Below are 27,166 nucleotides of genomic sequence, written 5' to 3' on the forward strand. Positions count from 1 at the left end.
GACGGCAGAGGAGGTAGGTGAGGTTTCTCCTCAGAGAAAGAGTGATGGTAACCAGCAGAGCCTCTGGGAGCAGAAGGCCACTTGAAGGTGGGTTGGAATTTGGGGAACATTTTGATGGCTCCGTGACACAGACAGATAACACAATTAAAAAGTGTCGTGATGAAATCCTATGGGGGGCTTAAAACTGCTGGGAAATTCTAGGTGACAGTGGAAGCAAGTCAGGACATTCTAACTTTTGCCAGGACCCGCTGTCTTGGAGGACACTCAGGCTGCCCGTTCAGTGCCCCAATCTCTGCGAAGACAGCAAATCACACCCGCTACGCTTTTGGCGCCCAAAGGGCAAGGGCTCTGAACCTGAGGCCGACCGGGTCTGAGCCGACCCCACGCCTACCTCCGCACGGAGGCAGGGCTCTGGCTCCCTGGGGCGTTGATGGAGGTCACTGAGGCGGCTTGGGAGCTCAGGGCGCAGTCACCTCACACGATTCATCCCAGCAAGTACTCTGCCTTGCCCCGCCCAATTCCCCCCCCCCCCCCCCCACCCCGTCACCATCCACCTCTGCCAGGGAGGGAGGAGGAACCGGTCAGCTTCTGTAGACCCTTAGGGGGATCTGAAGGGGGTTGGGAGAGGCTCACAGGTTCTGGAACAAAGTCCATAAATGCAGATCTGGTCATTGTGAGTTTCTTGGGAAGAGGCCAAATTCTCTTAGCAAGGCCCGAGGGAAACTCTCGTCAGAGGCCCCAGGGAGGGCCATGGGGACCCAGGGAGTTGCTGAGGTGGTGACAGGATTAAGCAGGGTTTAGGGGTCACAGAGTCCCACCCCAAAGTTGGCAGAAGGGGAGAGCACAGCCCCGAGGAGGGAAACATGGCCAGCACAAAGCACAAGTAAGCCCCTCAGGAAAGGCTCCCCTTGAGAGGACAGACAGGCCCCCCGGGGCTGCGGAGGCTCCGGAGGGTTCTGGCCACAGTCAAGAAGAAAGATGATGATTTCTGTGGCGCAAAACTCAAGAGCATCTTCATTGAACAACTCTGAACACAGCAGCTCTTGGACCCTCCCCCAAGGGCGCTCTGCCCTGATGTCACGTGTCCCCTGGGTCTCCACTTCTCCTGAGGGCAGACGGAGGGAGGAAGAAGTGGCCTCCGGGCGGGCCTGCCCTGGAAACACCGCTCACAGGAGCCACATGGAGCCCAAGGACACCAGCAGGATGTGGCCAGTGACCGGGCTCAGGAAGGCAGCGCTGGCCCTGCTGATGAACCTCATGTCACTGATCTGCTTCTGGATCCAGTAGGTGAAGTGGGGGGTGCTGGTATAGATGCTTGGGAAGCGTCGCCGGTTGCAGCGAAAGCTCCAGCTCACCACCCCCACCTGGATCCAGGAGTTGTTCACCTGACACACGAGGGGGCTGCCAGAGTTAGCCTGTGGAGGGGAGGGGGGAGACGTGAGGGAGGCGGCAGGAAGGGAGAGCCTCGCTGCAGGCCCTGCCGAAATTCACACCTTCCTGGGCCATAGGCTTAGCATGAGCTGCGTTAGGCAAGTGCTGTCCCTGGTCACATGGCTATGAGCCTGCTCTGTGGCACAGAAGCTCGGCACCGGGGCCCTGGCTCAGGACCACACTGGCCTCTCTCTCCCTTCTCCTGCAACCTCTCTGACCAGAAACCCCGGGTCCTCTACCTCTGTCCTTCCTTAACTCGTGGGAGGCCTCCAAGGTGTTGCCCTTGACCACCTTCTTTCCTATACTCCTGCTTGCAGAGTGAGCGGTTTGAAATGCAAACCAGCCCCCTCCTTGTTGTGCAAAGCATTCTAAAGTTGATATGGAAGGACACTGGGCCATGAATTCCATGACAGGTCTGAGAAAAGAGAGCAAATTGGAGAGTCCGGCTGGTGGTAGATTTGACCTAGCAGAGAGTTAGATATATTTCAAAGCTGTGATTACAGAAACTGGCACTGACATAAAAATAGGAAAATTGACCAATCATGCAATGGAGAGCCAACCTGATGTCTGCATGTGAGGAGATGTGGCACATGTTCCAGAAAGTTCTGGGAAAGGTGGTCTCTTGTAATGGTGGGAAAACTGATGAAGAAAAATGAACTTGGGTCCTGCCTGCCATAACAAAACCTCAGAGGAATTAAAACCCTCAATGTGAAAAGTTAAAAAGGTAAAGCTCATTAAAAACATGTAGGATCATGACTTTGACTTAAGATGAAGCATATGGTTTTTAAAAAATTTTTTTAACATTTATTCATTTTTGAGAGTGAAAGAGACAGAGCATGAGTGGGGGAGGGGCAGAGAGAGAGGGAGACACGGAATCCGAAGCAGGCTCCAGGCTCTGAGCACTCAGCACAGAGCCCGACGCGGGGCTCGAACTCACGGACCGTGAGATCATGACCTGAGCCAAAGTCGGACACTTAACCAACTGAGCCACCCGGCACCCCGAAGCATATGTTTTAAAACAAAACTCGGGGCGCCTGGGTGGCTCAGTCAGTTAAGCATCTGACTTCGGCTCAGGTCATGATTTCACGGTCCGTGAGTTTGAGCCCCGCGTCGGGCTCTGTGCCGACAGCTCAGAGCCTGGAGCCTGCTTCGGATTCCGTGTCTCCCTCTCTCTCTCTGCCCCTCCCCCACTCATTCTCTCTCTCTCTCTCTCTCTCTCTCTCTCTCTCTCTCAAAAATAAACATTTTTTAAAAATTACATAAGACTCAAAACCCACAAACTTGAAGAAGGGAGATGTGTTGGGCTTAAGTACATCAAATTTATGACTGTTCAGTGAAGGACACCATATCTCATTGAAGATAGATGATGAATTAAGATAGGGCATTTATTCGGTCTAAAACCAACTAGAGGTCAATATTTAGTATATGTAAGGACACCCTGAACAGTAACAAACAGAGAAAGAGACTTGGGAGACTTCTGGGGAAGGTGATGGGAGTAGGAGGATCCTGGGCTCACCTCGTCCCATGGATACACCTAGAGAACACCCACATCAGAGTAAATAAACCAGAAAATGACCCAAAGCCTGGCAGAACAGACTCACCACAGCTAAATGCAGAGAAAAGGTCACCTTGAAGAGGGTAGGAAGGGTGGACAGCCAATCAGGAGCCAAACTGACCTGCAATACTGTCTATGGGAGGAAGGGATGCCACAGGTGCAGGGCAGGGAGAGGAGCAGACCCCACACCAGGCACCCCAGGCATAGGGGATCCCCACTGGGAAAATGAATCATCCTCATACATTTGGCTTTGAAAACTAGAGGGGCCTAACTTTGTTGGTTCTTGCAAGCAGTAGAGCTTAATAGAACTTTAAAAATCAGTGGCTCAGCTCTGGGAGAGCCAGAGGGTAATAGGAAACTGAGTCTTTGCTCTTAAAGAGATGGCATAACAAACAGCCAGGGAGATACAGCACAGAAGGAGCAGCTTAAAAAACACCTAGGGTATATGAAAAGGAGACGTACTTACTAATCTCAGAGTGTGTGCTGGAGGGGCAGGGATCTTTGGGAGACTTCTCCAGGAACAAAAGGGCTGGCAGGTGCCGCCTGCCTCTCCTACCCCCCAGCCTAGATATACAGACACCTGCAGGAACCAGCTCATTGAGAACACTCTCCACCTAGTTTGCAAACTAGGTGCAAACCCCTGCATTCACCCCTGCATTCTCCTATGGACACGCCCCCTCTATCCCAGCTGGCCTCAGCAGTTTTTCCAGGCAGCCACAGCTCATCCTCCTGCAGTGACGAGCACAGCCCTTGCCGGCATTGGGCACCCCACATCACATTCTCCTATAGACACACTCCCTCCAACATGCCCTTGGCAGGAGACAATCCAAAGCAGTGCCACAGCCTAGCAGGGTGCCAGTACCACTCCAAGGTGACTCCTGCCCCAGGGAGAGGGGAAGATAACCACACATACCAGTCCATCAGCGGTCCCAGCAGTGGACTGAGGGCAGACATCTGATCTGACCGCAGGCCCCACCCACTGATGAAAGTTTTCAGGGGATGACACAGGGAAAATACCCAGCGATTCAGTGCTACCACAGTTCTTGCAAACGCCTGGACTGACTCAACTCAAGCTGAAGGCAGCCCCAGACTGACCCACTAACAACACAGAGACCAAACCCTACCCACAACAGGCAAAGAGGGCCATTGCAGGTGACTGGACTGAAGGCAAACATGGCTCAGCCACAACAGTAGGGTGCACACAACACACATAGGGGACACCCCTGAAGTGCCAGGTTCTGGTGAACAGGGGATATTGCAGTGCAGGGCACAACAGGACCTCTTCTTCATAAGTTTGCTACTTTCAAGAACAGGAGACACAGCTGACTTTCCTAACACAAAGAAACAGACACAGAGAGTTAGACAAAATGAGGAAACAGAGGAATATGTCCCAAGTGAAAGAACAGGAGGACAAAATCACAGCAAGGGAGCTACACAAAATAGAGATAATATGTCTGATAGAGAATTCAAAGTAATGGTCATAAAGATACTCATTGGACTTGACAAAAGATCGGAGGACTCCAGTGACCCCCTCAACAAAGAGACAGAAAACAAAAAAGAATCCATCAGAGATAAAAAAAAAAAAACTCAAATAAATGGAATTAAAAATACATTAGAGGGAATTAATAGTAGACTAGAGGAAGCAGAAGAATGGATCAGTGACCTGGAGGACAGAATTATGGAAAGCAATCAAGCTGAACAGGAGAGAGAAAAATACAAGTGGCCAACAGACACATGAAAAGATGCTCAACATCACTCATCATCAGGGAAATACAAATCAAAACCACATTGAGATACCACCTCACACCAGTCAGAGTGGCTAAAGTTAACAACTCAGGAAACAACAGATGGTGATGAGGATGTGGAGAAAATGGAACCCTCTTGCATTGTTGGTGGGCATGCAAACTGGTGCAGTCACTCTGGAAAACAGTGCGGAGGTTCCTCAAAAAATTAAAAATACAATTACCCTACAACCCAACGATAGCACCACTAGGAATCTATCCAAAGGATACAGGAATGCTGATTCACAGGGGAACATGCACCCCAATGTTTATAGCAGCGCTATCAACAATAGCCAAATTATGGAAAGAGCCCAAATGTCCATCAACTAATGAATGATGTGGTATCGGGGCCCCTGGGTGGCTCAGTCGGTTGAGCAACCAACTTCGGCTCGGGTCATGATCACGTGGATCATGAGTTCAAGCCCCATGTCAGGCTCTGTGCTGACAGCTCGAAGCCTGGAGCCTGCTTCGGATTCTGTGTCTCCCTCTCTCTCTGCCCGTTCCCTGCTCGTGCACTGTCTGTATACCTCTCAAAAATAAGTAAACATTAAAAAAAGAAGAAGAAGATGTGGTATATACATACAATGGACTACCACTAGGCAATGAAAAAGAATTAAATCTTGCCATTTGCAACATCATGAATGGAACTGGAGGGTGTTATGCTAAGTGAAATAAGTCAGTCAGAGAAAGACAAATATCTTATGGTTTCACTCACATGTGGAAGTTGAGAAACTTAACAGAAGACCATGGGGGAAGGGAAAGAAAAAAATAGTTACCAACAGAGAGGGAGGCAAACCATCAGAGACTCTTAAATACAGAGAACAAACTGAAGGTTGATGGGGGTGGACCACCAAGCCAGCCCTATACGAAATGTTAAAGGGGATGCTTTAAGTGGAAAGGAAAGACCATAAGCGGGAGTAAGAAAAGTAGGAACCACAAAAGCAGTAAAAACTATATCTATAAAAATCAGTCAAGGGACTCACTAAATAAAAGGATGTAAAGTATGACACCATCTACCTAAAATGTGGGGTGGTAGCGGGGAGAAGAAGAAAGAATGGGTTCAAACTTAGGTAACCATCAACTTCATATAGACTGCTATATGCAGAAGATGTTACATACAACTCTAATGGCAAACACACATCAAAAACTGGTCATAGATATGCAAAAAACAAAAAGAAAGGAAGCCAAGCATATCTAAAAGCCAGCAAACTGTGAGAGAAGAGAGTAAGAAAAAAATCAGAGAACTACAAAAATCATAAAACAAGTTAACGAAATGGCAACACATACACAACTACCACTAATTACTTGGAATGTAAATGGACTAAATGCTCTGTCACATTCAGTGATGGAACAGACAAAAAAAACAAGAGCCATCTGTATACTGCCTACAAGAGACTCATTTCAGATTGAAAGATGCATGCAGATTGAAAGTGAGGGGATGGGGAAGCAGTGATCATGCATATAGAATTGGGGGGAAATGGGGCACCTGGGTGGCTCGGTCAGTTGAGCGTCTGACTCTTGGTTTCAGCTCAGGTCATGATTTCATGGTTTGTGAGACTGAGCCCCACGTCAAGCTCCAGGGCACTGGTGTGGAGCCTGCTTGGGATTCTCTCACTCTCTTCCTCCTGCCCGGCTTGTGCACATGCCCTCTCATGCTCTCTCTCTCTCTCTCTCTCTCTCTCTCAAAATAAATAAACTTAAAAAAAAGAGTTGAAAAAAAAAAAAGCTGAGGTAGAAAAAGAGTTGAGGGAGACACAAGAGTGTCCACTCCAGTTGCCAGCTCCCTGACAGTTTGGCAAGGCAGGGAACCCCTCATCCCCCAGGAGCACCGGAGGAGGGAGACGTGGACGAACTTGGCAAGGTTTAAATCAAATTGATTTTTAAATCGACACTTGTAATCAGACAGGGCGTATAGTAACTAAAAGTGACTGAAAACTGTATACTCTGCCCCAAATGATGTTTGGGGGAGGGAAGAAGCTTTGACATAGGACATGTGGAGGGGAGTGACTTGAAAAAATAAAACCGTTTCATGTGGATTCTCTAACAAATTGAGACTCCTCAGCAAACAAATACGGGAGGGGATATGTAGCACAATATCATTTATGCAAGTTAAAATACACATTCAGCAACACTATGTATTTTTCAGAGACGCAGACATCTTTAAAGAGATGTAAGAAAGAGATTTGAGTAGGTGCCTTTGCAGGGCAAGAATATGAAAGATGAAGGGGAAAATCAAGATGCTGATAATCAAGCTAATGATAATGTGAGGGCCGTTCCCCAGGAGAGATTTACTGGACTCTGGGAGCTCAGAGAAAAAGAGAACTCAGAATAGTGGAGAGAGAGAGAAATCTCAAAAATGGACATTCTCTTACCACAATGAAATAAAACCAGAGCCCATAACAAAATGGGAACTACCCCATCAAAGGAAAAGTTAATTTTCAAAAATGTTCAAGTAAAAACAGAATTAAAATCCACGATTGTTGTGTAGGGCAAAAAGAATACCACATGTGGCAAAGTCCGGGGGATAGGGGCCTGAACTGCACAAGGAAGAGTCCCAGTCTAAATATTTTTACCGAACAAGAGAGAATGAAACTAAGTTATTCATTATTATCATCAATTATGTATCCCTGCACATTCAGCTCAAGACACTTGAAAAGGAATTAATAAAGACAAAAAGGAGAACATCCATGCATTAGAAAGCAGAAAATCATAGCCTTGAGAAGTTAAATCAAGAGGTCATTCTTCAAAAACAACAAAATAGGGGGAGGGCGGGTGGCTCAGTCGGTTGAGCGTCTGACTTCGGCTCAGGTCATGATCTTGCGGTCTGTGAGTTCGAGCCCCGCGTTGGGCTCTGTGCTGACAGCTCAGAGCCTGGAGCCTGCTTCAGATTCTGAGTCTCCCTCTCTCTCTGCCTCTCCCCTGCTCACGCTCTGACTCTCTCTCAAAAAATAAACACTAAAAAAATTTTTTTTAAACAACAAAATTGATTAGCACCTTGTAAATCTTTCCAAGAAAAACAGAAAGAGAAGGAGATGCAAATACTTTGTGGCATGAGTAGAAAAGAGGCTAGAACTGCATCCAGGGAAAATACACTCCCTCAGAATCTGAAGAATGTAACTTCCTCTTTACGTATTTAAATTCTGGATGAAATGAGTAATTTCTAAGAAAATGCAAATCATGTAAGTCCAATAACCATGGGCAAAACAACTTGAAATACTGTCCACAAACTACCCCTCAAAGGAAAACAGTCCCACGTGGTTTCCTGGGTTAACTTCTCCCCGGCATTCAAGGAGCAGGTAATTTATGTTTTTCAAATGTTCCAGAACATGGACTAATATTTTTCAAGGGAAGCGTAGTCCTGATTCTATGCCTTGATACAGGGGGTGCCTTTCTCAACACGCCTTTAAAAGGAGCCCAGCCTCACTGGAGGAAGAAGACAAAACACAAAGGCCGTGTGGGTCGTGCTGTGTGGATGGTGCCCCACGGGACACTCCCTTCCCAGGCCAGTACCCTTCCTGGGCCCTGCACCCACACTGTCCTGTGCCTGGCCCAGGGCCCAGCACGGGGTGTCTGTTGGATGAAGGAACAAATGAAACACGTTCTAAAACAAGACATTATAAATCTGAATCCGACCTATGAAGGAAAAAAAAGTACACCATGAACGGGGAGGGCGATCCTGCACGCAGGGGACACAGATCTGAGGGAATCTGTTCATGGAGCTGACTCAGCACATCCCATCAGAGCATGGAGTCATCCTGACAGCTACAGAAAACACATTTTAGGAAGCAGGGCATTCATTCCTGAAGTAAAAATGCCATAGCGGAACAGGAAGGAGTGGCTCTCTCCCTGAAAGACGATATGCCAGATGAGCACCACGCTTCATGATCAAGTGTGAGAAGCGCGTCCAAGAAGGTCGGCAACAAGAAAAAACACAGCTCCATTCCAGGTCGCTCAGAGGAGAAGTGCCCAAGGCAATGAAAAAAGTAAATATCGTGGAAATAAAAGAGGCAACATCATTGCTAATGGCAGCTCATAGGAGTGTAGGCCTGGAAAGCCCCAGAGAGTCAACTAAAAACTCTTAGGTAAAACAGAAGAGCTCAGCTCACCCTTTTCAACAAGAGGATGAGTCTGGGGATGGAAGTGAAGAAAGTGAAAATGAAAGGAAGGTCTCATCCTGCTGAGGAGGAAGCTGAAGATGCCAATGAACTCTGGATGTTCATATATTAATATTAAATGTTAAATATGAGCACGGAAAATGCAAGGTGACCGATAGCAGACTGAAATTGAGACATGACAAATTACAAACCAACAGCAGAAAGGCGGAAGTGGAAAACAAAATCAACCCAAAAGGCCAGGTGGGGGAACAAAACCCAACATTCTTTTTGGTAAATGGATTAAAGGATATTCTCCCAGATGTACCAACAAAAACAGCATCCAGGTTTATGCTGTTGAACAAGAAACAAACTTAAAACAAAATGGCATATGGGATGCTGGGTGGCTCAGTCGGTTGAGCATCCAACTCTATTTTATTTTTATTTTTTAAAAAAAAATTTTTTTTCAACGTTTATTTATTTTTGGGACAGAGAGAGACAGAGCATGAATGGGGGAGGGGCAGAGAGAGAGGGAGACAGAGAATCGGAAACAGGCTCCAGGCTCTGAGCATTCAGCCCAGAGCCCGACGCGGGGCTCAAACTCACGGACCGCGAGATCGTGACCTGGCTGAAGTCGGACGCTTAACCGACTGCGCCACCCAGGCGCCCTATTTTTATTTTTTTTAATGTTGATTTATTTTTGAAGAGAGAGAAAGAGATGGAGCATGAACGGGGGAGGGGCAGAGAGAGAGGGAGACACAGAATCTGTGTCAGCACAGAGCCCGAGAGCCCGATGCGGGGCTTGAACTCACAAACCGTGAGATCATGACCTGAGCCGAAGTCGGATGCTTAACTGACTGAGCCACCCAGGTGCCCCAAGAGTGTGCAACTCTTGATCTCAGGGTTGTGAGTTTGAGCCCCACAGTGAGTATAGAGACCACTTAAAAATAAAACTTTAAAAAAAAAGAGAGAGAAAAAAAAGAAATGCCCCCTTTATTATATCCTACATTCCCATCTTGTTTTGGTCTGTTTCTGCCTCTTGCAGTCTCATTCCTTTGCCAACACCACTCTTAAATTATTGTAGCTTTTGAATTCTTGTTTTTCTTTTGTATGTGGTAAGGCAAGTCCTCCTTCATTATCCTCCTTTTAAAGAATTTGCCTGGCTGTTCTCCCACGTTCATTCCAACTGAACAATTTTAGAATAATGTCAAAAAGAAAATCATGTGGCAATGTTGGTGGAAATTAATAGATTAACTTAGGGAAAATAGACTATTTTGTTCTATTTCTTTCTGTCTAGAGCGAGGGGTTTACAGCTTTCTCCATATAGTTACTGCCTGATGCTGCTTAAGTATATGCTTATGTGTTTTGTATGTCTGCTGTGAGCAATATGTTTTCTTTCATTATATTTTCTGCTTAAATATATATACATTTATATATACATATTTATATATATACATTATATATATTTCTATATATTTATGTATACACATACTATATATATGTATATATATACACAAGGTAAATATATTATAAGGTAATATATATATACACAATATATACGTATATGTATATACAAATACATGTATATATATACAAGGTAAATATATATATATTTACATATATATATTTACAATATGTATATATACATATGGTAAATATATATATATTTAAATATATATATTTACAATATGTATATATACAAGGTAAATATATATCTATATTTAAATATATATATTTACAATACATATATATACAAGGTAAATATATATATTTACAAATGTGTATATATATATATATATATATAGTGTGTGTGTGTGTGTGTGTGTGTGTGTGTATTTACCTTGTAACAAGCATCCTTTCTGGATCTAGTTGATTCTCTTTAATTTTGTAGGTCCAGAGACCATCATCTATATACAGTCATCAATTTACCTCCTTCTTTTCAACATGTGTACTTCTTATTTTTCTTGTCTACTACAGTGTAAGAACTATATTTCAGAACAATTAGTCTGTCTTCCAGGAGACACTGTGCCTTTTTTTTTAAAAAGGAACTTTGTTTTATATTTTAGAGAGAGAGAGCAAGTGCGAGCCAGGGAGAAGGGCAGAGGGAGAAAGAGAATTCCAGGCAGGCTCCACACTCAGGGCTCAATGCAGGGCCTGATACAGGGCTCAATCCCACGACCCTGAGCTGAAATCAAGAGCTGGATGCTCGGGGCACCTGGGTGGCTCAGTCGGTTGAGCATCTGACTTCGGCTCAGGTCATGATTTCATGGTTTGTGAATTGGAGGCCCATAACGGGCTCTTAGGCTCTGCGCTGACACAGATTCTGTGTCTCCCTCTCTCTCTGCCCCTCCCCACTCACGCTCTGTCCCCCGTTCACGCGCTGTCTCCCTTTCTCTCTCAAAAATAAATATGCATTAAAAATTAAAAAATAAAACAAAGAGTCTCACACTCTTCTGAGCCTGCCAGGCTCACCTAAAGGGGGCATTTCTATTCATTGCCCCAAAACACATTAAAAGCATTCAATAAAAGATAATTTACATAACTGGCTATGTTTGGAGAAAAATAAAATGGATGCCTTCTCTCGACCTTCCAGATGAAACAAAATTAAAATGTTTAAAGAAAAGAATTGAGAACACGTATGAGTGAATAATTTATCTTATATGTTATATATAAGATAACATATCTTATATGTTATAAATGGTTAAAATTTCCAGTTCCCAAAGTTTTTAATAACTTTTTTATTTTGAAATAATTTGAGACTCACAGAGAAGTTGCAAGTATAATATTTTTACCCAGATTTACTAATTGTTCATGTTGTACCATATTTGTTTTATAATCTTTCCCCATACGTGTATATGTATGTATGTATGTGTGTGTGTGTGTGTGTATAGATACACATATATATATACACCATTTTAAATTAAGTTGAAAAGACATGATGCTCCTTCCTGATAATTACTACAGCATATAATATCCAGAGTGTTGACAAATCAATAAAAACAAAAGTAGTTTAATAGAAAATCATGAGCCAATGGCAGGGAAAAGTGTAAATGGTACACTGAACACAGCAAGCATCTTTATCTAGACTCCCTTTGTCATTTTACAATTGATTTAGAAGGTGAGTTCTTTCTCTGACCCTGGGTAAACACTTGGGCAAAACCAGAAGGTTTTGCTCCCTGTGGTTAATGTAATCATAGGCGCTATGAGGACACTGTCACATAAACATATCTCAGTTCAGAAATCAGAATATGCGTTTCCACACAATAATTACAACGCCAGACTTGATTTAAAGTAAGAACTTTTCCCCACTGCTGTCTAAGGCTTTTGGACGCCTGGGAAGGAGGAAGCCAGATCCGCTCCCCTCTCCCCGCCCTCCCTTCCTGCTCCTTCCCTTCAGCAACCGCTCCAACCCCATCTTGCTAACCTGTTTCCTGTACCTGCCAAAGTTTAAGCTGGAGGGTGAGGAAGCAAGAAAACCAGCTTATCCCCCAGGTACTTCCTGCTCTCTGGGTCTTGAGCAGATTGACAGCTGACTCTGCCCCTGAGTGGGCACATATCACACTCCCTGAATGATCTTGTTGAAACCCCTCCCAGGAGATCTGACACCCCACCCCCATCCCTTAAAGGGGGAAGGGTGAGCACACGGGAGCAGCTCTTTCCAGAGAAATCCTCCTCATAAAATCACCTCCCACTCTACTCTCTTGACCCTTTGGTATGTACACATAGTGGAATGTCACACAACTATCTCTGAACCCTGATACATACTGTATTTTGATGACTTCACTGAAACTTCCTATTTAATATCCTGTTGCACCGGCAATTTACAAAATTGCTTGATTTCATGAAATTAAAGCAAAAATAAAAGTTTTAGTCTCCCAGAGGAACAAAAGTTAAAATAAAAATAATGCCTAATGCTGATGATGATGTAGAGAAAAGGGCCCTCATATACTGTTGGTATTAGTGTAAATGGGTCAAAATATTTGAGGAGGCTAATTTGTCTGTAGCTCTTAAAATGTTAAATGTGCATACAACTGCTCTTGTAATTACACTTCTAAAAATTTATTTTAGAGAAATACTTGAACAGATGTGCAAAGATCTATGAACAAAGATTTTTACTCTAGCATGGCAGAAAAATATTGAAATGAGTTCAGATGTCTATCAGTAGAATGGTTAAATAGATCATGACACAGCAATATGAAAGAATTACTATTCAGTATTCAACGAGAATGGAAGGCATTTATATAGATAGTCCAAGACAGTCCAAGATCTATTTCAAGTGAAAGTAAAAAAGTTGAATAAAATTATAATACAATCTTTCATTAAAAATAAAAACTAGAGGGGCGCCTGGGTGGCTCAGTTGGCTAAGCGTCCAGCTTCGTTCGGGTCATGATCTCACGGTTTGTGGGTTTGAGTCCCGTGTTGGCCTCTGTGCTTACAGCTCAGAGCCTGGAGCCTACTTCAGATTCTGTGCGTGTGTGTGTGTGTGTGTGTGTGTGTCTTTGCCCCTCCCCCGCTTGCTCTCTGTCTCTGTCTCTCTCAAAAATAAATATTAAAAAAGTTAGAAATAAATAAAAACTAGAAAACAACCCTAAAACTTATTTAGGGTTTCATATATGTATAGAAAAGAAATGTTAAGGATAGAAGCTAAATAACTTAGGGTGGAAATTTCTGGAGAGTTTGATTATAGGAGAGTCTCATTTTCTAATTTTTGCATTTATGTACTACTTTTTAAAGGCAATGCATCCATTTCCTTTCAAATCACACTCTATGTATATATTCTTAAGTAAGGTAGTGATAATTGAATTCACAACAGTACAGAATTTAAGAGATGAAACCAACGTTTAGTTAAAAGATAAGTTTTGGGCACCTGGGTGGCTCAGTTAAGCGTCTAACTCTCGATTTCGGCTCAGGTCATGATCATAAGATCAAGTCCCGTGCCAGGCTCTGCACAGGCAGTGTGGAGCCTACTTGAGATTCTCTCTCTCCCTCTCTGTCCCTTTCTCTCTCTCTCTCTCTCTCTCTCTCTCAAAATAAATAAAAATTTTTTAAAAAGATGATTTTATGGTTTTAAATACTTCAAATGCAAAACTAGAAAGGGTAAATCCTTTTGTCCAAGAAGACAGAAAAAGAAAACCAAATCAAGCCCAAAGGAAGCAGAAGAAAAATTAATAGAAATAAATAATAATGAAATAAATGTTTAAAACTTAACTGCATACCAGGCTGCCAGGCAAGTTACAACATATTCCATTTAACTGGTATCGCCATAGAGCCTATTTTATGACCACACAGAAATTGGGTTGGAAATCATTAACAAAACAAATAAGTACACATGTATTTGAAAATCAAAAAAACACACTTCTAAATAAGTCATGGGTCAAAATGAAATAAGAATGGGAATTATAGAAAATATTTAGAGCCGGGTAACAGTAAAAATGCTACATATTAAAATATGTGGCATTAGGCTAAAGCATTTACTAAGAGGGGAATTTGTAGCCTTAAATACTTGTATTAGAAAAGAAAAAAGTAAGGGGCGCCTGGGTGGCTCTGTCAGTTAAGTGTGAGGCTCTTGATTTTGGCTCAGGTCATGGTCTCAAGGTCTGGGAGTTCGAGCCCGGCATAGGGCTCCATGCTGACAGTGCAGAGTCAGCTTGGGATTCTCTCTCTCCTTCTCTCTCTGCCCCTCCCCCACTCACACGTGCTCTCTTTCTCTCAAAATAAGCTTTAAAAGAAAATTTAAAAGTCCAAAACTACATTGGATGTCTTCTTTATCTATTCATCTATGGATGGACACTTGGGCTGCTTCCGTATCTCGGCTATTGTAAATAATGCTGCAATAAACATAGGGAGGCATATGTCTTTTCAAATTAGTATCTTCAGATAAATGCCCAGCAGGAGAATTAATGAATCATAGAGTAGCTCTATTTTTAACTTCTTGAGGAAACTCCATACTTATTTCCACAGTGGCTGCACCAGTTTGCATTCCCACCAATGGTGCAAGAGGGTTCCGCTTTCTCCACATCCTTGCCAACACCTGTTGTTTCTTATGTTGTTGATTTTAGCCATTCTGACACGTGTGAGGCAGTATCTCATCGTGGTTTTGACTTGTATTTCCCTGATGATGAGTGATGTTGAGCATCTTTTCATGTGTCTGTTAGCCATCTGTATGTCTTCTTTGGAAAAAAATGTCCATTCAGGTCTTCTGCTCATTTTTTAAATCAGACTGAGTTTTTTGGAGGGTTTTTTTTTGGGTGGGTTTTTGGTTTTGGTTTTTGGTGTTGAGTTGTATGAGTTCTTTACATATTTTGGTTACCAACCCTTTCTCAAAAATATCATTTGCAAATACCTTCTCACATTCAGTAGGTTGCCTTATCGTTTTGTTGATGTTTTCCTTTGCTGTGAGAAGCTTTTTTAGTTTGATGTAGTCCCAAGTGCCTTAATTTTGTTTTGCTTTTGTTGGCTTTGCCTGAGGGGGCAGATTCAACAACAAATTGCTAAGAATGATGTGCAAGAGTTTACTGCCTATGTTTTCTTTTAGGAGTTTTATGGCTTGGGGTCTTACCTTTAGATCTTTAATCCATTTGGGGCTCATTTTTGTGTATGTTGTAAGAAAGTGGTCAAGTTTCATTCTTTTGCATGTAGCTGTTTGGTTTTCCCAACATTATTTATTGAAGGGACAGTCTTCCCCATGGTATATTCTTGTCTCCTTGGATTAACTATTGATTTGTATCTATTTTTGTTTCAGTACCATATTCTTTTGAGTTACTCTAGCTTTGTAGTATAGCCTGAAATCTGGGATTGTGATACCTCCAGTTTTTTCTTCTTTCTCAAGACTGCTTTGTCCATTCTGGATCTTTTGTGGTTTTATACAAATTTTAGTATTTTTTATTCTAATTCTGCAAAAATTACTATTGGTATTTTGATAGGGATTGCATCAGATCTGTAGATTGCTTTGGATAGTATGGACATTTTAATGATTAATTCTCCCAGTCCATGAGCATGGTATATCTTTCCATTTATTTGTGTTATTTTCAGTTTCTTTCATCAGTGTCTTACAGTTTTCAGAGTACAAGTCTTTTACCTTTGGTTAAATCTATTCCTAGGTATTTTATTCTTTTTGATGCAATGATAAATGGAGCTGTTCTCTTAATTTCCTTCTGCTACTTCATTTTTAGTGTATAGAAATGCAACATATTTCTTTATATTTTGTATCCTGTAACTTTACTGAATTTCTTTATTAGCTCTAATAGTTTTTTGATGGAGTCTTTAGGAGTTTCTACATGTAGCATCATATCATCTGCGTATAGTGACAGTTTTATTTTTTCCTTACTAATTTGGATGCCTTTTATTTCTTTTGTTTGTCTGATTGCTGTGGCTAATCTTCAGTACTCTGCTGCATAAAAGCAGCAAGATAAAGTAAAAACCAGGTGAAATTTTTAAAAATAAAAAATAAATAAATTGGCAAGTGAACATCCTTGTCATTCCTGACCTTAGAGGAAAAGCTTTCTGCTTCTCACCACTGAGTAGGATGTGCTGTGGGTTTGTCATATATGGTCTCTATTATGTTAAGGTATCTTCCCTCTATACACACTTTGCTAAGAGTTTTTACCATGAATGGATGTTGAATTTTGTCAAATGCTTTTTCTACATCTGTTGAGATGATCATATGATTTTTATCCTCCATTCATTAATGTGGTATATCATGTTGATTGATTTGCAGATACTGAACCATGTTTGCATCCCTGGAACAAATCCACTTGATCAGGTGAATGATCCTTTTCCTGTATTTTTGAATTCAGTTTGCTAATATTTTGTTGAGGATTTTTGCTTCTATTTTCATCAGGGCTATTGGTCTGTAACTTTCTTTTTTTATAGTGTCTTTGTCTGGTTTTAGTATCAGGGTAGTGCTGGCCTTGTAGAATAAATTTGGAACCGTTCTTTCCTCCTCAACTTTTTGGAATACTTTAAGAAAGATAGGTATTAACTCTTCTTTAAATGTTTGATAGAATTCATCTGTGAAGCCATCTGGTTCTGGACTTTTGTTTGTTGGGAGTTTTTTGATTACTGATTCACTTTCACTACTAGTAATCAGTCTGTTCCAATTTTTTTTTTTCCTTCCTGACTCATTCTTGGAAGATTGTATGTTTCTAGGAATTTATCCATTTTCTTTGTATTTCTGTGGTGTTGGCTGAACTTCTCTTTCATTTCTGATTTTATTTGAGTCTTCTCTCATTTCCTTGATAAGTCTAGCTAAAGTTTATCAATTTTACATTTTCAAAGAGCCAGCTCTTAGTTTCACTGATCTTTTCTATTGTTTCTTCAGTCTCTATTTTATTTATATCACTCCAATATTCATTATTTCCTTCTACTTTGTTCTTATTCCTTCCTTTGTTCTTATTCTTGTTCCTTCAGGTGTAAAATTAGATCGTCTCAGATTTTGTTTCTTGATGTAGGCCTGCATTACTATAAACTTGCCTCTTAGAACTGCTTTTTAAAGCATTCCCAATTTTGTTTATTTTCTTTGGAAAAACTGCTCATTACTTTCAGTGTTATGTTATTGTTTATTCCGGTCTCTATTTATTTCTGATTTTTTTATCTCCTTCCTCTACTAAATCTCAGCTGTTTCTTCTTTTTCTGGTTCCTTGTGGTGTAATGTTGTTTATTTCAACTTTTCCTCTTTATACGAGCATTTATAGCATAAATTTTACTCTAACATCTGCTTTTGCTGCATCCCATAGGTTTTGGAATATTGTATTTTCCTTTCTTTTGAGACATATTTTAATTTGCCATTTTATTCCTTATTTGGCCCATTGCTTGTGCAGTAGTGTGTTAATATTTACATATTAAATATTTAATATACACATTGTAGATTTTCCAGCTTCGTTTTACCGTTGTTGATCTTTAGTTTTATACCACTGTGGTTGGAAACTATCCTTGGTATGATTTCAGTCTTCTTAAATTTGTAATATTTATTATGTCTCTTTTTGTGGGATTTAACCAGAGGATTCTTCTATGTGTACTTGAGGAAAATGTGTATTCTATTTTTGTTGGGTGGAATGTTTTATATTTATCTTTTAGAACCATCTATTCTGAAATATGCTTCGAGTAGAAAAAATGTTCTTGTTGGAAAAAAGCGGTAACTTTAACTGAGGGTATTCATTTAAAATAAAACATGTCAGAGGGGAGGTGGGTGGGGGGGTGGGTGGAACAGATAAAGGGGATTAAGAGTACACTTATCATAATGAGCACTGAGTCATGATGTATGAAATGGTTGAATCACTATATTGTACACCTGAAACTAATATAACACTGTATGTTAACTATACTGGAATTAAAATTAAACACTTAATAAATTTTTTTAAAAACTGCTTTTGCTGCATCTCAAAGAGTTTGAACCATTGTATTTCCATTTCCACTTGTCTCGAGGTATTTTTTAATTTCCTCTTTGATTTCTTCATTGACCTGTTATTTATTTGGTAGCGTGTTGTTTAGCCTCCACATTTCTGTTTTCTCCAGTTCTGGTTTTGTTTTTTTTTTTTCTCGTCACTGATCTCTAGTTTCATACTGTTGTGGTCAGAAAAGATGCTTGATAGGGTTTCGGTCTTCTTGAATTCACTGAAATTTGCTTTGTGGCCTAACATGTGATCAAGCTCTCCTGGAGAATGTTGTATGTGCCCATGAAAAGGAAGTGTATGCTGCCGTCTTTTGTTTTTTGATGGAATGTTCCATATATATACTTTTTTCTGTATATTAAGTCCATCTGGTCTTGACTTCAATAAAATCTAAACTGCTGCTCAGCAAAGGACAGTGTAAACATAATGAAAAGATAAATTAAAGAACCGGGACAAGATATTGGCCAATTACACAAGGAACACGGAACCAAGATCCAAAATATAAAATACAATAAAAAGAAAAAGGCAAACAATAGAAAATGTGCAGAACAGCTGAGTCAGTGATTCACAGAAGAAGAGTCACGAATGGAGAATGCACACAGGAAGCGACGTATAGCTGCACTGGCCACTGGGGACACACGCTGCAGCCACAACGGGATACTATTGCTCTGTTTCTCATCTAACAGGATGGAAAACGTCTTATAGTCTGACAATACCAAAGATGTTGCCAACAATATGGAGCAGAATTCTCAAACACTGATGTAAGAATATGGATTAACACGATCCCTTTGGAAAACAATTGGCAGTAACAATTTTAATTTTTTAATGTTTTATTTATTTTTTTGAGAGAGACAGGGACAGAATGCAAGGAGGTTAGGGGCAGAGAGAGAGGGAGACACAGAATCCAAAGCAGGCTGTCAGTACAGAGCCTGATGCGGGGCTCGAACCCACAAGCCGTGAGATCATGACCTGAGCCGAAGTCAGACACTCAGCCAACTGAGCCACTCAGGCGCCCCTTAATATTTTTTTTTCTATTGAGAGAGAGAGAGAGCAGGGAATGGGCAGAGAGAGAGAGAGAGAGACAGAGAATCCCAAGCAGGCTCCATGCTGTCAGTGCAGAGCCTGATGTGGGGATTGAACTCATGAACCACGAGATCATGATCTGAGCTGAATCAAGAGTCAGATGCTCCACCAACTGAGCCCTCCAGCGCCCCAGCAAAAACTATTAAAGATGAAGGCATGCACAGCCTATGACCCCCCAGTTCCCTGCAGGACACATCCTGTCGAGAAATTCTGGAACACGTAAATAGGGAGATGTGTGTAAGAATATTCAGAGCAGCGGTTTGTGATATGAAAAAAACCCTGAAAACCACCTCAATGCTATAAACAATAGAGTGTATAAATTGTGACATGGTCACAAGAGAATATCCTAGCTCGAGATGTCAATTAATGAATGAGAGCTGCACTTTTCAATAGGGATAAATCTCAAAAACAATGTTGAACCAAAGATGCAAGAGACAGACACACGCTTACGGAACGATGCCATTTATGAAAACCAGTTCTGCCAGCACCGGGCCCCCATCTGGGCATGTGACTGATGTTCAGAAATGTCCAAGAGACCTGAAGAGCACTGCCATTATTACCATTATTGTGGACAGGCACAAGGAGTTTTTTCACCCTATTTTACAGACTTGGAAACTGAAGGCCAAGGAAAGGAGACCTTCCTCAGGTCACCGAGTGCCGTGTGAGAAGGAAGACGCGATCCCTGAAAGTCCCCTGCCTCCCCTGGGCCACACACCCTGCACCTGACAAGAGTCCATGCCCAATTCTGAGGAGGCACACAGCATGTCCTTCCCAATGAACTTCTCTTTCTTCAAGAAGAGAAACTGGTACTGCTGACGGCAGATACCGTTGCTAACGATCCTGACGGCCACCTCCTGAAGACTGTAGGGGCTACTTGAGGTTTCTGAAGAGACAGAGAGAGAGACAGAGAGAGACAGAGAGATCCTGCCTCATCATCCCTTCAACTATTTGACACATCTCCATCTTGAAGTTGTCCACATTCACCAGGGTTGTGAGACAGGGCTACTGTCCCGGGATGGTGATTTATAAAGGCCCCATCCCACAGCCTGACTTTTGAAACACCCAAACTCCTTAGAAAGACCAAGCAAAAGCCTCCCAGGGGGCTCAGAGCAGCATCTAAGCCCTGAATGAGGACCAGGAGAGACTACTGCAATAGTTTAGGTTTCAACAAGGGTGAAACCCTACTCCACGGCTACCTGCCAAGGTGTCAAGACCCAGGAGCCCAAAATGTGCCATCCCCTGGAGGGCAGGATCCCACAAACACTCCTCGATTCTAGGGCTCTAGGGTGGCACCAACCAGGGATTATTGGTGCCTCGAGGTAACAAGTATGTATGATGGCTGTCCAGTGCCTCAACACTTCCTGAGATCATGGCCCATGTGCCACTTGTAGACAGGGAATCCCATTAGTGGCCCAGGATTAATCTCCCTGCCATGCTGCAAGGTGAGGGGTTGGCACTGGACTTAACTCTGGGAACTGAGGCCCACGTAGCCCATGTGTGTCCTTTACACTAGAGCACTATGGATCTCTTCCTATCAGCAAAGGTCAGGATAGTGTGTAGCAAGCGTAAGTGCTCGGGAATGTTCGCTGAGGGACTGAACGAGTGAAGAAGGGAATGAACAAACGAGCCCACGTCAGAGCTGTGTTCCGAAGAGGCTGCAGTCTTGGGACCTCTGCCTGCCTTTACTCACCTTGTTCATTTTTATGTCCCCACCCGATCACCCAGCACATGGTCCCGAGCGAGAGCTTGAATTTGGTGTTGGGTAGGCAGACAGGCTGGATGAGGGGGGAGCCAGGAGATGGGGTCCCTGAGCTTCAGGAGGGCAATGTCCTGGGATAGGAGGTTGTGGAAATCCTCGTGGATCACGATGCAAGTGAGCAGGAGCCAAGTGCCGTTTTCTGAGACCTGCTGGACTCCCACCCTCACGGAGTACTTTTTGGGGTCCTTGGATCTACAGGGCCATAAGTAGGAGGCAGATTGCCAGCAGTGAGGCCATACGTGGTTGCAGACACACAGACTGAGCACAGGGTAACCCAGCCAGGCCCCTACTCCCAGATCCCCAGATCTACTGGGCACCACCCCCCACGCCAGAAAGCAAAGCCCCTGGGAATGGCTGGCCACCCCGACTGACCTCTCTAGGCAGTGCGCAGCCATGAGGACCCACTGAGTGTGGATGAGGGAGCCGCTGCAGATGTACGCGCCCAGAAACAGGATGCTCACCTGCCATGGCCACTTGCCTACCTCTACCAGCTTCCCCTTCACCATCTTGCAGGCGATGTTGGTTTGACCACAGGCCTGGAACCAGGGCTCTAAGGAAAAAGGTAGAAAGGGGGCCATGCCAGGCCTGTGCAGACTCTCAAGACCACTGCACATGGCAGCAGACTATCGAGGAAGAGAGAGCCCCATTCTGGCCACCACACATGTGGGGAAGGGCTTCGCATACAGCCCTGCAAGTGACAAAGGCCTAGAGGCAGCAGATGTCCCACATGTTAAAGCAGTCCCCCACACAATGGGAACTGGACGGCCACCACCCCCAGGGTTTCTCTCTGCCAGCTCGTTTACACAAGCAGATGGCTAGGGGAGTGAAGGAGGAGACTCATCCGAGGAGCGAGTTGCCAGTCAAGGGATAAGTGATGGGGCACAAGTGAGCAGGACGGCTTACGGCTGTGGTCAGAAAGCAATGGACAGTGATGTCGCCTGGTACAACTCCAGCGCCTGCCTTCACAGGTCACCTCCCCGAGGTGTGCTCTCTGTGACCATATGAGAAAGTGAGTAGAGATGCTTGTCAACCCCCTCCTTGCCCCGCCCCACCCCCCAACAGCAGGAGTGGGAGAAGAGGGAGCTGTGCTGAACTGGTTTAAGACTGAGATCTTGAACTGGACCATCTCGGACTGGTATTTAATAACTGAACATCGAGGACAGGAGAGGGAGAGATTCTGCAGCCAAGGTTGGAGACCAAGATTAAAGACAAATAAAAAGGGTTTTTTGGATCTAGCCTGCTGTCAAGGTTGGACTGGCCAACAAGCTGCTAACATGCAGTCACAGATCCTCATGGAGGCAAAGCTAGACATGTGTTTACGACGTCAGAAGCTGGCATGATTCCAGAAAGTCTGTTTCCCTCAGCAGCTCAGTGTGCAATGCCAAGCAGGGCATCAGGGACTCAGCAGCAGTAACCAAGGCCTGTCCTTGCCTAGGGAGGGTCCATGACGGCGGTGGAGGGGTCCACTGATAAACAGACAAGGTTAATAGCCTATGATGACCCCGACACATTAGTGGAAACATCTGGTGTGCCCTGCCTCACAGGAAACCCCGCCCCCCCCACACACACACCATTGATGTTTTGGCTCATTCTGCTATGTCCCAGGGCTCCTGGTACCATCAGGTGTAGATGGTCAGCTCCCTTGCCACAGACTTCCGCGGCTAAATACCTTTACCCTCAACCAGGGTCTTCCCCACGGGCCCCCACATCTTCACTGAGTTTTGTCCTGCCTTGCTTTCTCAAGACTCCACTGTTGCCCATGTCCCTATCCAATGGCTTGCTGTCCTATTTTCCATTTCCCCCCAAGGGGGTGCCGCATTTCCAGCTCTTCTCACATGCTGTGGTAGGTCCGTGGCTACCTTGTGATTCGGATTACAGCCTGCCCCGATGGGGGCTGTTCCACTTTGGGAGGGAAGAGGAGTTCCAGAGGCTTGCTCTCTCCTTTCTCACAAAGCTGAGGGCCCCGTGGAGCCAGGGTCCTGCAGAATGAGCCTCACCACCTAAAAAGTGACAGTCCTAGGGGGCGGGGTTGGGCTTCACCGCCACACTCCGCACCCTCAGTGTGTTCCCCAGGCTCGGGGAACAACACTCCTCAGAGCTCACATCCAAAACACAGACTCCCACCTCCTTACAAAGGATTTGCAGGATTCAGCCTGGAGATGCCAGCACCAAGGACAGCGGTTCAGTCAGAGGGGAGCCATGATGGATTGTTTCGGGGTGTGAGGTGTCGCGGATCAACCTCACCATGGACACGGCATCACCATCACACACACAGGGAACACTCAGTGGCTAGAGTCTACTGAAAACCAGTATTGAACCCTGGCTCCACAAGCCACCTAAGTCCCCTGGGCCTTGGTTTCCCGTTGTGAAATGGAGACACTGGTAAAGGCCACCTCACAGGGTGTTGAGACCTTACAGAGGGTGAACAGTCACTCATACCTCACACATTGTCATCCTAAGTCCTGGTTCTCCTAGATTGCACCTCCCAAACAAGCTCATCTGATCCCCGTCTGTTAGCTTGTTCCCCGATTTCTAACAAGACTCTTCCCTCGTGTTCATGGTCACCCTTGCCAACTGGAAGTGCTTCGACACTATCTGGGCCCCTAAGTTGGTACACTGTGCAGTCTGGTGAGGATGTGCCCATCAGGATATGGGCAAATTCAGGAAGGAGGACAGAACCCAGGCAAAGACACCCCCTCCCCTGCCCCTCTCCCATGTCCCAAAAGCCCTACCTTCTGAAAAGAGGGAATTTCCAAGTTTGGCAGAAGAAAATGGAGATGTGAGGCTCTGAAGATCTCCTGGCCCACATGCCATGGCTAGCAGGTGCCTGACCTACACTGGCCCTCATAATAGGATGTGGGGGTAGGGTGGGGCAAAGCATCTCTACTGTGTGAGAATTCTAGAACTCACGGTTTGTTTATTCACGGTAGCAGGGACTGGGTCTCTGCCCCAGGGTTTGGGGCTCACTCAGCTAGGGCAGCGGCAGGATCCTGAGAAGGAGACAGTGCGGTCATGGCAAGGTCCCGCTGGGGCCACAACAGAGGCTGCTGCTAGGCACCTCCCTGGAATGATGCCTCTGGTACCCTGAGCCCATGACAGCACCTGCCATCTGGCCCACAACAGTACCCCCCGGGCTCAGCCTTGGTCTTGATGCTGCCCCTCTATGCCCAATCCTGAGCCCATGACAGCACCTGTGGACCCCAGTGCCCAGTCCAATCTCCTTCATGAAACCCTCTTCAGGGCACCCGGGAGGTGTGGAAACTGAGGCACTGAGAAGGAGATGGCTAGTTCCTGCTGCGGGTGACTGAATAGAACTGGAGTTTTCCTTTTTCCCACAGGTTCTGCATTTTCAAGAAAACAGCTCCTGGGTAGAGGGAGGCCCAGTGTTTGGGGCCGTGGAACGTGGCTTTCTAAGAGGAAGCAGCTTGTAAGCCTGGGTCTTCATGAGTCATCAGAATAAATGACTTGGGTCCCCTTCCCACCACCCCACTGAGGTCCCTCCCCAGGGCTCCCATGCTCCTCACACTGTCCTTTAGGACCACTCCCTTCTGCCGCACCCCATCACCACTACTGCCGAGGACTCAGGGTAACGAAGCTGCTCCCAACACTGCTGGGGGAGGGGGATGGTCCAGGCCACTGCTGTCCCCACTCTGGGATCATTCAGTAAAGCAAAGTATGTGCCCCACAACCTGCATGTCCCCTTCTGCTTGTGTGCCCTCCAAACAGGCATGCACAGATACAGCAGGAAAGATCCAAGAGACGGCTCACGGCAGTGCTGCTGGATAGAGCCCCAACCGGAAGCTACCCGACAGCCATCAAAGGTGAGATGGGAGGGGCGCCTGGGTGGCTCAGTCAGTTAAGCACCTGACAGTTCGTGGGTTTGAGCCCCACGTCAGGTCCCATGTGCTGACAGCTCAGAGCCTGGAGCCTGCTTCCCATTCTGTGTCTCCCTCTCTCTCTGCCCCTCCCTGCTTGCTCATGCTCTCTCAAAAATAAATAAACGTCAAAAACAATTTTTTTAATTAAAAAAAAAGGCGGGATGGAGGCTCACAATTACTCACCCAAACGAAAGCAGACCACCACACGCAGCAACACGGCCAATCCCATCAACGTACTGCTGAGGGAAAGAAGCCGGACACAAAAAGGTACATATTGTATGAAACCAAAAACAGAGACACATGGCAGAAAATCAAGGAAATGATTATCCCTACAATCAGATTTACCCTAGGGGGAAACAGGGAGTGGGGGGGGGGGGAAGAAGAAAGGAAGAAAAGAAAATCCAGAGAAGAAAAACCCTATCTACTCTTCTGCCTTTGTGGAAAATAATACTCTGGGGGGATCAATCAATGAAACAAAATAAGACAGTTCAATGAAGACCATCATATCTATCATCATTAGCAATGTGAATACAACCCTCTACTTTTAAAAGTAAAAGATCTTACAGTGGGTAGGAAAAAAGTCTACTCATGTGCTACTTATCAGGGACCCACCTAAAACATACTGACACGAAGCAGTTGAAAGCAAAAAGACAGGCAAAATATAGTGAGTATATACAAGTGAAAATAGAAATGGCAATGTTTATCTCTAGAAATGTGATTCAGGGGGTGCCTGGGTGGCTCAGTCAGTTAAGCGTCTGACTCTCGATCTCAGCTCAGGTCTTGATCTCAAGGTTGTGAGTTCAAGCCCCACGTTGGGCTCCACACTAGGCGTGAAGCTAAGAAAGGAGGAAAGGCAGGAGAAAGGAAAGAAGGAAAGAAAGAAACAAACAAATGTGATTCAGGTCAAAAGCTTCAAACAGAAAAAGAAAGTTACTTTGTGTTGGGAAAAGATGAAAATGCTAATGACTACATAACACCATAGAGTTCTGTCCACTGATCACATTGCATCAAACCTAGAAAGCAAAGTCAATCAGCATTGTGTGACAAACTGAAAAACCTACCTGTAGGGGACAGCCTTCTCCAGTTCCGTCTTTGGGGGATGGAATTTCTATAAAAATCAACCGCACACTAGACTACTAAGAACATCACAATAACTTCCCTAAAAGCTGAACAGTTTGGGCCACACTTTTATACCATGATGCAATCAATGAAACAAAGATTTAATAACAAGAGTGAGCAACTTATCTGAAGTTTTTAAAAATAAACTTCGTTAACTTATTTTGAAGAAATAACATTCTATAAACTCTTTAGAAAAATGTTAGTAATTAGAGCAATGCGTTAAAAACTTACTAGGTGTGTTCAAGGCAAATCCACAATCTTAAAGGTATTTATTATTGAATAACAAAGAATGAAAGTGAATTAAATGCTCAAACCAAGAAACTACAAAAGGTCTAAAATGAATCCAAGGAAAACCTTTAGGAAACATATACAAAACATAAAATTATATATCCCTTCATCAGTTAGAACAGCAGAGTTAGGAATGGATTCTATGATCCAGATCTTTGAAAAAGCAAATACCATCAAAGGCAAATTTTATATGGATAGGGTATAAGCCACCACAATGGTACAGTGAACATGTACTTTGCTCTCTTAGCAACATAGCTTTGAAAGAGAGAGCAAGAATTGCTAGAACTGAAAAAAGAAGTCTTTTTTTTTTTTAATGTTTATTTATTTTTGACAGAGAGAGAGACAGAGCATGAGCGGGGGAGGGGCAGAGAGAGAGGGAGACACAGAATCGGAAGCAGGCTCCAGGCTCTGAGCCGTCAGCCCACAGCCCGACGCAGGGCTCGAACTCACAGACTGCGAGATAGTGACCTGAGCCGAAGTCAGAGGCTCAACCGACTGAGCCACCCAGGCGCCCCTAAAGAAATCTTAACTCTTGTGGTAAACCTCTCAGAAATCAACTGATTATATAGACATAAGATATCTGAAGTGTCGAGAGGATCTGAATAATACGATCAACAAACCTGATTCAAGCAGTTATGGCTAGAACTTTGTTTCAAAAGACACAATGCTTTCATTTCAAACACACATGAAACACTCACTAAAAACTGACCAAATACTAGGCACAAATAAAACCCCAATAAGTTCCAAAACACAACAGTAATTAAATCCACATTGTGATATGAGTTTTAATAG

The 27,166-nt window shown here is 44.0% G+C and overlaps 1 protein-coding gene across 1 annotated transcript; it reads right to left on the minus strand.

The window, feature by feature from the left end:
- Positions 1-982: 982 nt before the first annotated feature.
- On the minus strand, positions 983-24,937 carry LOC121011116 (putative serine protease 46). The gene is given in 6 exon segments (XM_040445141.1): positions 983-1,415; positions 20,053-20,213; positions 21,021-21,120; positions 21,122-21,281; positions 21,462-21,639; positions 23,822-24,937. Coding segments are annotated over 6 exon segments (930 nt in total). The 5' UTR covers positions 23,904-24,937; the 3' UTR covers positions 983-1,166.
- Positions 24,938-27,166: the final 2,229 nt, after the last annotated feature.

The sequence above is a fragment of the Herpailurus yagouaroundi genome, unplaced genomic scaffold, assembly GCF_014898765.1.
Source record: "Herpailurus yagouaroundi ecotype Mexico unplaced genomic scaffold, PumYag 193, whole genome shotgun sequence".
Lineage (NCBI taxonomy): Eukaryota > Metazoa > Chordata > Mammalia > Carnivora > Felidae > Herpailurus > Herpailurus yagouaroundi.